General features: G+C 41.4%; 1 protein-coding gene and 1 long non-coding RNA gene across 2 annotated transcripts in view; one reads left to right on the top strand and one right to left on the bottom strand.

Annotated features, from left to right (window-relative positions):
* The window catches only part of LOC133474159 (uncharacterized), a 30,070-nt gene extending 14,511 nt beyond the window's left edge, over nt 1-15,559 (top strand). The window contains exons 2-4 of the long non-coding RNA XR_009787376.1: nt 10,332-10,534; nt 10,858-11,156; nt 12,844-15,559. This is a non-coding gene — a long non-coding RNA (uncharacterized LOC133474159). The remainder of the gene's footprint in view (nt 1-10,331; nt 10,535-10,857; nt 11,157-12,843) is intronic.
* The window catches only part of nkd1 (NKD inhibitor of WNT signaling pathway 1), a 64,234-nt gene that overhangs the window by 1,571 nt on the left and 46,837 nt on the right, over nt 1-15,826 (bottom strand). The window contains exons 5-10 of the mRNA XM_061765559.1: nt 10,918-11,024; nt 10,399-10,494; nt 6,196-6,340; nt 4,002-4,083; nt 3,659-3,792; nt 1-409 (exon numbers count right to left, since the gene is read on the bottom strand). The exon at nt 1-409 is cut by the window's left edge and continues 1,571 nt beyond it. Of these exons, the coding sequence (XP_061621543.1) occupies nt 1-409; nt 3,659-3,792; nt 4,002-4,083; nt 6,196-6,340; nt 10,399-10,494; nt 10,918-11,024 (973 nt within the window). The remainder of the gene's footprint in view (nt 410-3,658; nt 3,793-4,001; nt 4,084-6,195; nt 6,341-10,398; nt 10,495-10,917; nt 11,025-15,826) is intronic.

The raw sequence follows: 15,826 nt of genomic DNA, 5'->3' as shown, positions 1-15,826 counted from the left end.
TTTTCCACCCTGGGCGCCACCAGGGTGCCGAGCGCCCGAAATCCCTGGTGGTCCTTGGAGCGCTGCTTGTGCTTGCGGTAAGGGGCGGCCGACTGGTGAGGGGGCGTCTGGCTGGGGAGCACCGGGGGAGTAGGGAAACCCCTGCTCCGCATCACCCGACTGCTGAGCTGAGCGGGGGTAGTGCGGCTGTGGGTCTTGGGGGAGCGGACGGCGGCTTTCCCGGAGTCTTGGCCTCGCGTCCGGCCAGGGTGGTGGCCCTCGGGAGGGCTGGTGTCTGTGACGGCCTGCAAGCGCCGGTGGTGGTGGGGCGGGGGATGATGGAAGTGGCTGTTTTCTGGCTCGTGGGATCGAGAGCGGGTCTGGTTGGAAGACCGGGTCTGGGGTTCTGCCTTGATCTGCTCTGTTGTTGCTGTGAAACAAAAATAAGCAGGCTGGTTATTGGAGGTGTGGTGTATTTTTTGACCTTTACTGCTCCCCTCTATCACCGTAATAACAAAAGTCAATACATTTTTCTTTAACATGGAGCAGAAGTTAGCTTGCTGGTTTTAAAACATTATTTTTTTTTTCATTGTTCTTAAGTTGCTGCGACTCTACAGAATTATGAACACGGAGATTTTAAGCCCTTTTTAAAGCCACTACTAAACTAAGATTTTGATCAGCTGTAGAAAATAATTTATAATTAATTAAAATCGGATAGTGATTGAAGGTGGAACACAATTTAGTTTTTCCAAGGAAAGAATAAATGCAACCTGGTGTTTTTAAAGCCTTTGAAGGGTGTGGGGGAGGGGGACGAAACACTGACTAGCCCCACTAACACCTGGAGTGACACTGACCCAGTTGCCAAAACCTCCCCCACAACCTGATAAGATGCATTCTTCCAAGCAGCCCTGCTGTGAGACAGCCACTAAGAGGACCCTTGGTGTATGTCAAGGGGACCCTAAATGAATTAGCAGGTCCCATCGAAATCTTGGTTTACAGTCATGAAAGAGTCCTATTCTTCGTTTGAACTGACAGCAGTCAAAAGGTTGGGGATCCTCTCTCCGAGAAGACCAAGCTGGGACAGATCGACAACGAAATGCAAATACAGCAATGAACTATTTGCTTAATATTCAAACATGCACGCAAGGCGCCACCCACTGGCATTTGAGAGTAGTTCAATCCACAGACTTCCATTCAGGGTTGTTTTTAACTGAAGATAAAATGTCCATTTTGATATTTCACAAATTCTGGAGAAATATTCCAAATGTATGCCTCGATGTCTGTGGCAGTGACGCAACTTTACAGGTGCAGCTGCAATATTTGGAGAACTGTTTGTCTTGATTTGAAGCCCAAACAGCATGAAATGTGATTGAACAATAAGCAGTTCATTTGCCAAGAAGTTTAAACAATCATTCTATATGCTTGATCTATAAGTAAGAGTACAAAGTAGGGAGTATTTTATATTAAGATATGATTTTTACACCACTTTTATGGCAAAATTATAGACCAGGGTCAAGCTCCTCAAGTGGTCTTCCTCCAGTTTCCTCCGTCCTCTTGGACATGTCTCCGGGTTATTTAACCTCTGACTCCCGCCTCTCCCAGGCTCTGCTCTCTTGGTTTTTCCTCTTGCTTGCTCGGCCATCCCGCCGCCCCTCCCCACTCCCCTTTCTTTTGTTCTAACACATGGCTTGGCAAACTCGAGCCTTGGGGATGGAGATCCGGCTTCCTAGCGTCCGTGGATCACCGCTGCTAAGCATCCAGAACAGTCGCTGCTGAGGTACCAGACATGCTCCCAGCCAAACGTGAGTTCTCTGAACTTGCTTGTGAATCAAGAAAAACGGCAGGGTGAGAGACGGTCATATCCTCCCAACGAAGCATGACGAACAGCAACAATTTTTCTTCTTCCGCCTCTTTTGTTTTATTTTTCTCCATATATTTCTTCAACTCAACCTGCTTTGTTTTCCTCTTGAAATGTCCGGAGAAAGACCATCCCCACTGACCAACTGATCTACGTTCGTTAGTACAGCACAACAAGCGTTGCTAGAATGTACAATATTAGTGCCTAATAATTTTGGGGAAATTACGAGCTTCACACAAACTCCCAACTTTGCTCTAACTCTCTCTCTCTCGTTCGGACTGAACGCATTAAGCGCTCACGTTTTCAACTTTAGTCCAGCAACACAGTTTCCTTTTCGTGCGCCTATTTTTCTTTCTTTCACCATTATTTGTTAATTTCTTTCTGTAGTTAGACACCTTTGTGTGTTTCCCTATAGATCTCTTGTAGATGTCATTAAATATTCTATAAAATGTTGTGTTTTGAGTTTAATAAGGAAACCTCTGTCATCTAGGATTCGTATTTCATAAAATGTAGCAACCTTTAGATTATGAGACTGATAAAAGGTTGCTTGTCGTTTTTCCTACGTTTATTGTCTAAAAAGGTCAGTGGTGCCCTTTACGAGACAAAAATAGCTTGATTTATAAAGTTAAGCGTCAAATCACGCTAAACCGGAAGCAATGCAGGCGTTGCTGCTTCGACGAATTTATTTCTTAAATAAATGAAGTGTTATCCAAATGCCGATATACGCTACACACCCCACCATTATGTACCAGTGGGGTGAACCAAATTACAAAATTTTAGGTGTGGTGTTTGTTTGTGTTTAGTTTTTGTTGGTGTTTTTTTTAACTTTTCTGATCTGCTCTCTTAATGTAATACATAAATATATACATTTTCTCAAGTATCGCTGAAGATATCTTAGCGGGTTTAAACAAAGTTTCTTTATTTTACGCATGCTGTTGCGATCTCCACCGAATCTGCGAATCTGGTTATTTGTGTTTTCACTGTCAAGAGTTGATATTTAAGTCATGTGTTTATAAAAAATTTAAAGTGGATGATGCACCATGAAATAAATTGATGAGACATTATTAAGGCCTTTGAACGGCGGATTTAGGGATTATGTGTCATTTTTAAAGACAAAATCATTTTGAAAAATCTAAATTAGGGACTTTTTAAGATCTACAGACACCTTACAATGAAACCTCATTTCACACTCTTTAAGGTAGCTGAAGTTCTATTAGCATCTTTATTTTTCTTAAGCTATTTAAGACCTTTTAAAAGCAACTTCCATCAAATGTAAGACTCCCATCTCCATCACTAATTCTGACCAAAGGGAGCCTGCTATAAAAGTTAATACCATCTGAGAGAGAGAATTTTGGTTGTTTATTACAAATAAAAACATACAAAAAAAACATAGATAGTGGGGCTAATTTACATGATAACCACCCCATACTGAGTTTCTCCTCTCATGAGTTGGCAGCTTGGCGGGAGAAGATCCAGTGCCATTTCAAGCGACAGCCGGACAACACTGTCAGAAACACTATAATGTCAAAACACCCACTTTCCCCACTGGTGCGATACCCCTCAATCATATCAAAACTAAAGGGAAAGTTTGCATTGAGTTTTATCAGAAATTAGCATTAGCTCACAATGTTAGCTTCTGATGAGCGACACATACTGTAATCCTTGATCCTTGGGGCATTTGAACAAAATTATGCCACAGAAACAGTACCTGGGAGTTTTGAATTGGGAAAAAATGCATAAATTGTCTCCTTTAAACACTTGTTTGCAATAGCTTAGACGTTTGTATTAGTAACGCCATAGCATACTTGCGGGTCCACTCACCGGCTCCGAAGCGGGACGTGTAATTCTCTATACCGGCCAAGTCCAAGTAGTGGTTCCGTCGCTCCAGGTTCTCGTCCACGCAGTGGCGCTGGCAGCCCGGCTGGGCATGGCTGTGCTGGTCGCTGTGGTGGCGCCTGGGAGGGGGGAGAAAAAAGCAGCACCTCTCATTTAGCGAGAGTTTCGTCACAGGCGAAACAAGCGCTCCCTTGTCATCAGGCGGCCATTGTCAGAGCAGATGGGGAAAATCACAGGTCTCGGAAACAAATGCGCCAAGCAATGATTTTCTCCGCGATGGTGATTTTGATGCAAAAAACGTACAACTAAGTAAAAAGTACAGATTTACCTTATGAGTGCTCGACTTTTCTTGTCAGTACTCTTGGGGTCTTCGGTGCACTTGTCATTTCTCTCCCTGGGGTGGGACGCATCTGTGTGTGTGGGGGAAAACAGAAGGCTATTATCAGTGAGAACAACACGCATGCGCGCGCACACACACACACGCGCACACAAGAAGAAAGCAACCTTTGTTTTGGGTTTTTACTTTGAAGATCTACAGAGGAGGAGGAAGAACAAGAAGAAGAAAAAAAACAATGCTTCATTTATTCTCGTTTCAACTCCCAGCATCTTCTAAATTAAATAGGGGAAAAAATAGTTCGAAGAGACTTGAGGAAATAATTTAATAATAGAGATCTGACGCATGCTGAAATTAGCATAAAGGCGAATGGGCGATGTCAGAATCTCTCGAGGTGTATTTATAACTATAACAACAGGACAGTGGTGGGTAAAAATACAGGGATATGTATTTTTGAGCAACTTCTTCCCCTCATGAGTCGTGGTAGAGAAAGGTGAACATTGACACATATTTTTGACAGCTTTTTTACTTATTTTCAAGAATTATAACGTACAATGTTTCACTACTTTTTGAGAATTGGCATCAATTGGCATCAAATGGCTGCAATTTAACAAGGACTGAAAAATTTAAGGGGGTCTGAATACTTTCCGAACCCATTGTATAGAATTTTTCCACTTATAAGTCATCATGGAAAAAGGTGAACATTGACAGATTTTCCTTCTCGCTGCAAAAAAAAAAGGCACATTTATTCTAAATTATCACTCTATTCTTTACTAATTATTGTACTCATTTTTGGCAGTTTTTCTGACGGTTGTTTAGTAACTTTTTTTTAATCAACAAATTAATTTCTTGTCAATTTTCACAAATCCTTGAACATTTTCACTCAGGGTTTCTCAAATCCAGACAATTTTTCCACTCATTTGTTTACTTTATGCTTTTTAAAATACAAATTTGACATAATTTTATGATTTTTTTTTTTCCCACCTATTTTTTACGTTCCTACTTTTTGACAAGTTTCACAGAATTTCTCGGTTTCACTCATTCTTGATCAATTTTGCTTGTGAAAAAATCTGTTACTGTAATTTCTCAAGTATAATACACTTTTCTTTCTTAAATAGAGGGTGCGTACAATACATAGGTACAAAGACAATGAAAAAAAAAAAGTCACATGGTATTGACGTATAACGGTACCTAGGGGTTGTGAAAAGGTGTACTTTTAATCCAATATGGTAAGTAATGTGTAATGTTAAAGATTTATATATAATAATTTTCTCTGCTTACCGAGAATCACGGCGGTCTTATTAGCACCACCATATAGCATACCTTTTCCTATTTAGCTGATATATTCCGCCTACTTTCCCTCACAATGCGGTCTCCAGTTGGCTACCTTTAAACGTTTTGTTCATGAAATTTACCCTCTCTCTGATTGCTACTCCGCGTCGCTACAGAAGCTAGCTCTTGCGGCTAGCTCCTGCGGCTAGCTCTTGCAGCTGCAAGCCTCTCCAGACACGCAGCAAATAACCTGCCGGAGAAATAACACCCAGTGGACTATACACCAATGACTCGAGTCATCCAACACTGTAGGCTCCGAGGGGAGCACAAGCACCCTAGCGGACTTCTACCGCCGCGACCTTTTCTCACTATCAATTTTGTTGACAAACCTAATAAAATAAAAATTTCTATGTTGATAATACTTCATTTTTTGAGCATGGATACCAGCAATTTTGGGAGGGGTGGGTGGCGGGTGGTCAGTATTATATATGGGTACAAGGAAAATCCAGCTTCGAGATGGGATTTTAGGGGTGCATGTTTGATATATTTGAGAGTGTATAGTACTTAAGAAAATATGGTCCTTGTTCTAATTTTTTCATATAATTTTTGGGACAATTTCCACCCATTTTTGTTGAATAATCATTAATTTTGACGATTATCTGTCATATAAATATTTGACAGTTTATACATTGACAAATTTCATGCATTTTTTTGACAGTGTTTCCTCGTTTTGGACAATTTTCACATTAAAAAAAACAAAAAACTTTTTTGTTTACAAATTTTGAAAAATTTTCATGAGAATTTTTTACTCTTTTTATCAAATCACTCATTTAGACTATTTTCAGTTTTTTAATCCAAGTTTTGACAATTTTACCTCATTTTAAAAATTATTTCGATACACAAACTGTAGGTGTACCTGTGCCCTGCGTGCAACTCCTCCACCGCTGGCTGGAGTCTGGAGCCACCGACAGTTTGACCCGCAAGGTCTTACTGTTACTGGGCGAATGATTGACAGAGGCATCCACTACCTCGTAGATGGTGTGGAGGAGGCTGGTAATGTCCTGGAAGGAAACGGTCACACAGTAAGGGATTACTGTAATAAATGGTCTTTTTATAAACAGTGTTATCATGGGTCATCGTTCGTACCCCGGCTATATTGCATTTTTTTAAAGCGGTTTTCCCATTTTTTACTATGGGTTTTTACAGTACACTTACTTTTTGCAATGCCCTCAAACATGGGAAAGGAGAGCCACTGTCACCGATGCACTTTTTTGTCAGCCACAGCACACACCCAGACACTCACACACCACCTCACTAGGCCACGCTTCTTACAGGGACAGACACTATAATGCCAAATACTGTATATTTTTATAAATTTTATGCTTGTATTTTTTTGGTGTGTTAAAATATGTTTACTATGTGTTTTAAAATGTGTTGTAATACGTCCAAATGTGTTTAAAGCATGTGAAAGGGGTAAAGAAAAAAACTTTTTTTTTATATGGTCTCTCTGTATGGCGGATTTTCACCTATTTGGGTCTGGACCGTATCCACCACGATAAATGCTGTAAACTGCTGAGAATTGAGCAGATTATCCCTCCCTTTACAACAAAAAAGGTAAATATGCAGGAAAGGGTTGGTGCACACTTCAGTTTCAAGCAGCGACACACAGTAGAAAAACGTCTGTGGCGTGACGGCATGAAAAAGAGCAAGAGAAGAAAGTGTCTGCCGTCTCGTCAGTCAAGCAGCCACCGGCAACAGCTCCACATACATACAACCCGACACTTTTCGGGTGTTCTCTTGGATCGCTCAGTGCACTAAGCACGGGATCCCCGTCTGGAGACGGACGGTTCCTGACATTAGACTTTTCGTTTGGATGTAGTGGCTCCACGGTTGACTCTTATGTGAAAATCAGCAGCGTGTTACCGCACCTGACATCATGTTGCTTGTCTTTAATCTCCAATCGGATAAATATTTCTCCTTGCATACAATAACAAAAATACAGGAGAGCCTTGTGTCGTCAATTACACTGATCAACAACACATTTATTGTCCAAGATTCTTTTTAGCTGATCTAGGACAATTTTGATGTGCTGAATCCAAATAGCACATTGGTTTTGCTCAATCAGGTAAATGTTTTGAACAATGGTCACGTTTTTGTTTACATGTACAGGTATATGCGCTTTAGAGGTTCAAGTAAACGGAGGTTCATTCCCTGAATTTTAAACAATGATGACATAACATTCCATTTACAAGAATTTACTTTTATCAATGTCTACTATTCAATTTACACTAAGCAAAGTTTGTGACATTTTATTAATAAACTTGACAACTTAAATAAAAACCTGACCTCAACAAGAGCAACTCATGTCATTTTTGGATTCAGTGATGCAAAATTGTCCTAAATCAGTTGGGGGAAAAAAAGTTTTTATTTTTATTTATTTTTTTACAGAAGTTCTTTGTAACCCAGTATTATTGTTGTTTGTTATTGAGTCTCGTCCGACTGATGTGTTTTCTGACAGCCCCTAGTCTCCACTCGGATAAAATTGCTGCTTCGTTGTAACATTTGTGGCAACACAAGAACTGAGTGATGATAAATACACAGTGGGTACGGAAAGTATTCAGACCCCCTTAAATTTTTCAGTCCTTGTTATATTGCAGCCATTTGCTAAAATCATTTAGTCTTTCCAGAGATGCTCAATAGGGTTTAAGTCAGAGCTCTGGCTGGGCCATTCAAAAACAGTCACGGAGTTGTCCTGAAGCCACTCCTTCGGTATTTTAGCTGTGTGCTTAGGCTCATTGTCTTTTTTGAAGGTGAACCTTCGGCCCAGTTTGAGAGGTTCTGAGCACCCTGGAGAAGGTTTTCGTCCAGGATATCCCTGTACTTGGCCGCATTCATCTATTATTCGATTGCAACCACTCTCCCTGTCCCTGCAGCTGAAAAACACCCCCACAGCATGATGCTGCCATCACCATGCTTCACTGTTGGGACTGTAATGGACAGGTGATGAGCAGTGCCTGGTTTTCTCCACATGCCACTTAGAAATAAGGCCAACAATTTCTATCTTGGTCTCATCAGACCAGAGAATCTTATTTCTCACCATCTTGGAGTCCTTCCTTGTTTTTTAGAAAACCCCGTGCGGGCTTTCATGTGTCTTGCACTGAGGAGAGTCTTCCGTCGGGCCACTCTGCCATAAAGCCCCGACTGGTGGAGGCTGCAGTGATGGTTGACTTTCTAGAACGTTCTCCCATCTCCTGACTGCATCTCTGGAGCTCAGCCACAGTGATCTTTGGGTTCTTCTTTACATCTCTCACCAAGGCTCTTCTCCACCAATTGCTCAGTTTGGCCGGACGGCTAACTCTAGGAAGGGTTCTGATCGTCCCAAACGTCTTCCATTTTGGGATTATGGAGGCCACTGTGTTCTTAGGAACCTTAAGTGCAGCAGAAATGTTTTTGTAACCATGGCCAGATCTGTGCCTTGCCACAATTCTGTCTCTGAGCTCTTCAGACAGTTCCTTTGACCTCATGATTCTCATTTGCTGTGACATGCACTGTGAGCTGTAAGGTCTTATATAGACAGGTGTGTGGTTTTCCTAATCAAGTCCTATCAGTATAATCAAACACAGCTGGACTCCAATGAAGGTGTAGAACCATCTCAAGGATGATCAGAATAAATGGACAGCACCCGAGTTAAATATGAGTGTCACAGCAAAAGGTCTGAATACTTATCGCTCTGCGATATTTCAGTTTTTCTTTTTTAATAAATCAGCAAAAATTTCAACAATTACGTTTTTTTTTTTCACTATGGGGTGCTGTATACATTAATGAGGAAAAAACTTAAATAAAAATAAACTTAAATGATTTTAACAAAATGGCTGCAATATAACAAAGAGTGAAAAATTAAAGGGGTCTGAAAACCTGCCGTACCCACTGTACATACAACGTTAGCATAGCCTGGTGGAGCTTAGTTTTGGATGATGCAGTATCATACTCCAAGGTCTCTACTTTGGTCCGGGGTCCATTTTATTGCTAACTTCAATCTCCTCTTGGGCAGAAATATGTCCCTTTATATACAATACCAAGAGAAAACAGGAGAGCTCTGTTGTCCTCAGTTGTTGTTTGCTGGCAAGTTTCGTCCTAATGCGTTTTCTTGCTGCCCTCAGTCTCCTCTCAGATAGAATTGCCGCATCATAGGAACAATTGAGACGCCATGGCTAGAAATGTCCAAATATAAACACACGATAAACTTAGTCTCTGTGCCTTATATCTTTGGTTGCTTTAGAATTATACTCCACAGTCTCCACTCGGATGCAGGCTTCCTGTTTTCTTGACGCAATTAAGCTCCATTCGGATTAAAATTACAGCGTCATTTGAGGCGACAAGAACACACATGCTAATGTTAGTTTAGCCCATAGGTGTCAAACTCATGGCCCGGGGCCAGATGGGCCCCGCCACATCATTTTATGTGGCCCGCGAAAGCAAATCATGCTTGTCAACTTCTGTGATTTTTACTAAAATCTGTACCCAAATTCCAGAGATATTGCATTTTTCTGTTACCAAACCCTTCTTCTACAGTAAGTTAAACAATACTTGAACAAACTATTATCCTTGTCTTCTGATTTCAAAACCAGTTATCCCTCAATTTGTTGCGTAATGGTAATAATATGATTTGGTGATTGAACATTTCACTGTTCCAACGGCCCTCTGAGGGAAATCATAACTACAATGCGGCCTGAGACAAAAGTGACTTTGACACCCCTGGTTTAGCCCATTCCTATGCTTTGGATGCTAAGTATTATACTCTACAATCACTGCCGCTGCATGTTTTTATACCAAGAATACAGGAGAGCCTTGGTGACGTTTGCTGTTTGTTGCGAGTCTTCATCCCTCCGGCATTGGTGGAGGAATGTGTTCATTCTTTGATGTTTTATTAGTGAAATAAGATGACTTAAGGTCTGCGGTTTAATTAATAAAAGAACATTCCAGATGTTTATGTGGGGTGGAGATGTTTTGGCAGATGTTTGTCTGATTTACTTGTTCATTCATTGATCAAAGACTTGCAGCTCCAGAGTCTAAATCCCCCCCCCGCCCAAAGCCCACCCTTCGGGTTGAAGACAATTACCTCTCTGGTGACTTTCCCGTTGTTGTCAAAGTCGTAGAGGGTGAACGTCCACTCCTGTCGGTTATCCTCCTCCATGGATACAGCGCACTCCAGCTCCTGAAACAGCACAGGCACATCAATATGTGTGTGTGTCAGTGTGAGTGCCAATTTTTGTCTGTTTCAGTGAGCATTGTATGCCACAGTGTGTGTGTTTGTGTCAGTGTCAGTGTGTGGGTCCATGTCAGAGTACGTGTGTCAGAGTGTGTCAGTGAGTGTGACAGAGAATGAATGTGTATGTGGGTGTCCGTATGTGCATGTGTCAGAGCATTTGTGTGTGTGCGTGTGTGTCCGTGTCCAAGCCGCATCAATGTACGTGTGTCAAAATCTGTGTGTCAGTGTGTGCATGTGTGTCAGAGTGTGTGTGTGTCAAAATGTGTGCCTCAGTGTTTGTGTATGTGTGTGTCTCTCTCTCTCGCCTAGTTTCCTCCTAGTGGAAGTTAATCGAGGTCCCGTTTAGTTTGGACAAAGTGGCAAACTCACTTCAAACTGGAGCTGCTTGTGCGTCCCCACGGGGGATTGGCCGTCCCGCTCCTGCATCATCTTGTTCTCCAAGCAGCAGCTGTCTGTCTTCTCCGGGGGCAGAGCCACTGCAGACACACAGACACATGACAAGAGTCAGCGTCAAATGGTGGGTGCGGCAAAACCTGATGATAGGTTGCCGCTTCTAAGTGCCTGCATCCTAGCGAAGAAGCTGCAATTACAAGAAAAGTGACACACTGGTAGGCATAATATGGTTTTTATATAGTTGAAAAGTACTAAAACCATGGGCGAAAAGACTCCTGGCATCATTGCCAGCCCTCTTAAGTTCAAATATATTATAAATAATAAGACATCCTTGCATTAATTGGACATCAATTGAAGCGTTTGTATTATTTTCATTTTTTAATTTTCTTTGCTTTAAAATGCATGTGTCCAATTTGTTCCTTTAAACATTAAGTACCAGCAGCAACGTAACAGTAGAAAACAGAGACCTTTATAAAATTACAGTGGAACCTTGATTGAAAAGACTAACATAAATACATTATATTCCAAATATATATTAACAATAACATACTTTTAACCTGCCCACGTTCTGAAGTGATGTGTGCAGTGACATACTAATTCATTTCCAGTTCAGACGCGACGTCCTTTGTGAACAATGTATTATTTTTATATTTATACATATACATGTATATTTATATTTCTAAACACATATTGATCGGCCTGTTATTTTCTTGTTGGTTACTCTTCATGAAAAGGTGGTTCCAGCCAGACTTGTGTGTGTATTGTTTCACCAAATCAATTATTTCGATGTTTTGTGACTGCTTGTAACGATAGCTTAGCAATTATCTCCTCGTCCTCCCTTTGTGACACTTTTGCCAGAAGCATGGTAAGAAGTGTAGCTTATTCGCTACCATGGAGGCGATGATCAGTGACTTACAATGCATTGACATCGGACACAAAGAAAAACTTTTGCCTCTGCAACTTGGCAGCTGGGCAGTGTAAAAAAGCCGCTGTTCAAAGTGGACGCGCCGGCAATGTCAGACGCTACATTTTTTCCCCCCAGTACCCGGAACAATCGGTGTGACGGCCGTAACGAGTCAATGTACAGTGATTTCTGTAACAAAATACAGACGTTCCGTAACATTTGGCAGCTCTGTGTGCGGGATACTTTTAGATGGTAAATGGCTAAATTCAGCAATCCTGTGTGCCCCTTTGCATCGGATTTAGACCTCAAGCCATGTGTTTCCCAGAATGCATTGTGCTACGCAATGTTGACCTTTTGCAAAAATTAACCTCCTTATTATGTTAATTCTCGTTTTGGTGTTTTTATGTTACAAGCAGTTTATTAATTATGTACCTTATTTAACTGTGACATTTACGGTTGATTTAGGTTGCACTGTGGTTTTTAAGAAACCATGACTTTAGGTTGTGTGTGAAATATTGACAGTATAGCCCGACAAGACTCAGAAATTTTTGAATATCAATATCTTTGCACAATTGGAGCTGAGTGTTACTCTTTGAGAACATTTATGATATTCTTGTATTATATATAACCTCATGTATTGTAGTTAGTTGCTTTGTTGCAATCAGTCACAACCGCAGCCGCAGTCAAAATAACCCAGTTTTAAATTCAATGCTTATAGACCGCCAGACTATATAATAAATAAATCAATAAATATGTGCCAAAATGCCAAATATCGACCCCCCTCATAATCGACCTGGCTGATAATCGGTATATCACTAGTGAAAATTACTTTTTAAACAAAAAACCTTACAGGGGGGAAAAAAAGAGTGAGTACAGAAGTTAAATCAGTACTTCTATTTTAAATAGTTTATTTTCTTACACAAGTATCTGTACTTCTACAGAGTGTGGGTACTTTTGTCACTTCTGCAGTCCACACCCCTTTCTCCCTCTCTTTTTAGCCTCTCCTCCCATCCCACTTTGAAGTCCTCATTCTAAGACCTTCTGGAAGCGGATCAGTCCAGCCCGTGGAATAAAAACAGAATCACTAATTAATTAAGCAGAGTCAAATCAGAAACACCGTTTGTTTGTGCGCCAGCCGTGGAAACAGACACAACACGAGGGCTCACTTTCTTCCCGCGCCATCCGAAAGCGGATCAAAGCCGAGCTGTCTGATCATCCCCGTCGCGTCGGGAGGAGGCCGGAAATGAAAGGAGACATCCCGGGGAACTTTTTTTTTTTTTTTCTGGAGATTGAGAGAGGCGGGACTCCCGCTGTTTGATCGTGCGCATGAGGGGCAAATCTGTTCAGTGGCAGGCTCAATATGGCGACGAGATAGCTAATGAAACGCCGGGAGGAGAAACAGTAATGTGGGACCACTGAATCCCCCCCCCTTTAAAGTGCATACGCCAGGAAGCCGCCGCGGGGTTGGCTGTGAGGGGCATGGTGAGGGCAATCCGACGCTCGCAGGTTGGGAACGCTGCCACACTCGCGCTCATCCAGCTTGGCTACTGTATTACACATATCTGCTGCCTCCTGTCCCGCTTCCAAGGCTAAAATGCATGGGGATGAGGAGGATGACTCTGGTTTTGTGGGCAGGAGAAGTCACATTTTCTTCATCTGCCGAGCAAGGGAGTTAATTCTGCTCATTTTTTAAAATCTTTTTCTTAGCGGCCGAGTGTAATTGCTAGCCAGTGTACATGCAAACAACAAAGCATCTATCTTCTCGGGTTACAGCTCAACTGGCTTTAAACGAGACCGTTTATGCATTTTTATGAAAATAAAAAACAGTTTCCAGGTGTCTTAATACCATTCTATTAAATACCCAGGGATCTCGTTTGATGTGCGTCCCGCGTCTGAGACGCACAAAAATTAGCAGGGAAGCATGAATCATATTTAATCTGCGTCTGTTGACACGTGGTTTAAGACCCCGCGCCTGTGTGTGTTTGTGTGTGTGTTGGTCCACACACAGCAAATCAAAAGTATGAAACCTGTCTTGGTGCTAGCCAATCAGAGGCAGAGTAGGGCGGGTTATCGTTCATCTTGTCCATACAATCAACACAGGATTTTTTCTGGACTCGATAAATTTTCATTGTCGTCGTTAACACATGCCGCGCCGCTCACGATGCAGCAAGGCGCTGGCAGAACGGTGTTTGCTCTGTAGATGCACACAACTGGGACACTTAAGGGAAAGTTTACTGTTACATTCGCTACCCTGCGAGCTCAGGAGCTAGCGAGTTAAGACCTGTAGCTAAAAAGCTCACTCTACCACGGCGACATCGTTAAAACGTCAGCGCTCGGAGTTGTGTGTGTGTTTCCAACATTATACACACAGACACGCACACAGAAAAGTTAACTGTTTATTTACCAAAGCCACAACGGCACACGGTATCAATATTCAGCAGTAGCTGACTTCAGCGAACTAATTTTCAGCGTCATTTGATTGACAGGTTGAGATCTCACATCACAGTCCAGCTGCTCGAGGGCAGGCCTTATTTTACATTTTATTCATCCTTTATTTAACCAGGTAAAAGCTTCTTGAGAGATAAAATCTCCTTTTCAAAGGCCAAGAGGCATCATAAATTATACAGTAGATAATATGACAACATTAATACAATAAATAAAAATAAAGACCAAAAAATAAAAGTGAAGGCACGGTGACTGACTGGTCAGCACAGCCGCATCACAGTGCTGAGGACCCGGGTTCAAATTTGGCCTTGCCTGTGCGGAGTTTGCATGTTCTCCCCGTGCCTGCGTTGGTTTTCTCTGGTTTCCTCCCACATCCTAAAAGGATGCATGGTAGGTTGATTGAACACTTTAAATTGCCTGTAGGTGTGAATGGTTGCTTGTCTATGTGTGCCCTGCCATTGGCTAGCAGCCAGTTCAGGGTGTAACCCGCCCCCTGCCCACAGTCAGCTGGTATAGGCTGCAGCACTCCCGCGACCCTAGTGAGGATAAGCAATGCAGAAAATGGATGGATGGATGGAAAATAACAGTTATATTAAAATGTATGACATTTGATTTAAAAACAGTGACAAAGCCCATGTGCTTTGGAGTACATACATGGTGTTATTTATTCATTCAAATTTGGCGGTTTTTGGGCCTTTTTAGTGTGTTAATGATTTAATATACCTATACCTGATATAATATACCTATATCTCTGTGCCAAATGTTTAATATTTGTTTAAGTGCAATTTTTGCAAATAGAGCCCGAGTCTGATTTTTAAAATATTTTTTATTAATCTAAGACATTTTATTTATCTTCTTCAGAATTGAAAGTTAATTGTTCTTAAAAAGGATGTACCTGAATTATTATGCTCTATAATATTATTATATGAGTGGCATAAAAACAAACAAAACAAAAAATCAACAATAGTATCATTTATGGTGACATTTTGGGCCAAATATATCATCTTAAAAAAATTGCTAAGCATTCCTAAAATGCTATCGTGGCAGGCTAAAACATAATACACTGAGAGAGAGCAAGGGCAACGGATAACACAAATATATTGTGCAAATATATGCAATATAGCAGGACCACGAAGCAAAAAAAGTCATATAGCAAAGGATTACTGTATGTGTTCTCCGTGATGATAAGTTCCAGGGACTGATTGTTCCAAGGCTGGGACTCATTGTTTCAAGACGTGCATTCTGGGACTTGCATAGTCTCAAGTGTAAAATGATCTATGAATAACGCCCCCCCCCACCCCCCCCCCCCCAAAAAAAAAATATATATAATTTTTTTTTTATTCAACATGACTGTGACTGTCTGTGAATAATAAGTCTGGAAGTGACTGGCAGAGCGAGGGAAAGGACAGTTAAACCCTTTTTTGCACAGCCTTCCAGGCAAATTGGCCAATCAGAGGCATTACAGTAGAGTCAGCATTCATTTGCATTCACACGGCCGTGGTGGCTTTTCATGTTCAGTTACTTACCTGTAGATAC

The sequence above is a fragment of the Phyllopteryx taeniolatus genome, chromosome 2 (genome assembly GCF_024500385.1).
Source record: "Phyllopteryx taeniolatus isolate TA_2022b chromosome 2, UOR_Ptae_1.2, whole genome shotgun sequence".
Classification (NCBI taxonomy): Eukaryota; Metazoa; Chordata; class Actinopteri; order Syngnathiformes; family Syngnathidae; genus Phyllopteryx; species Phyllopteryx taeniolatus.
The sequence above is the reverse complement of the archived record's forward strand: the minus strand, read 5'-3'. Positions and strand labels throughout refer to the sequence as shown.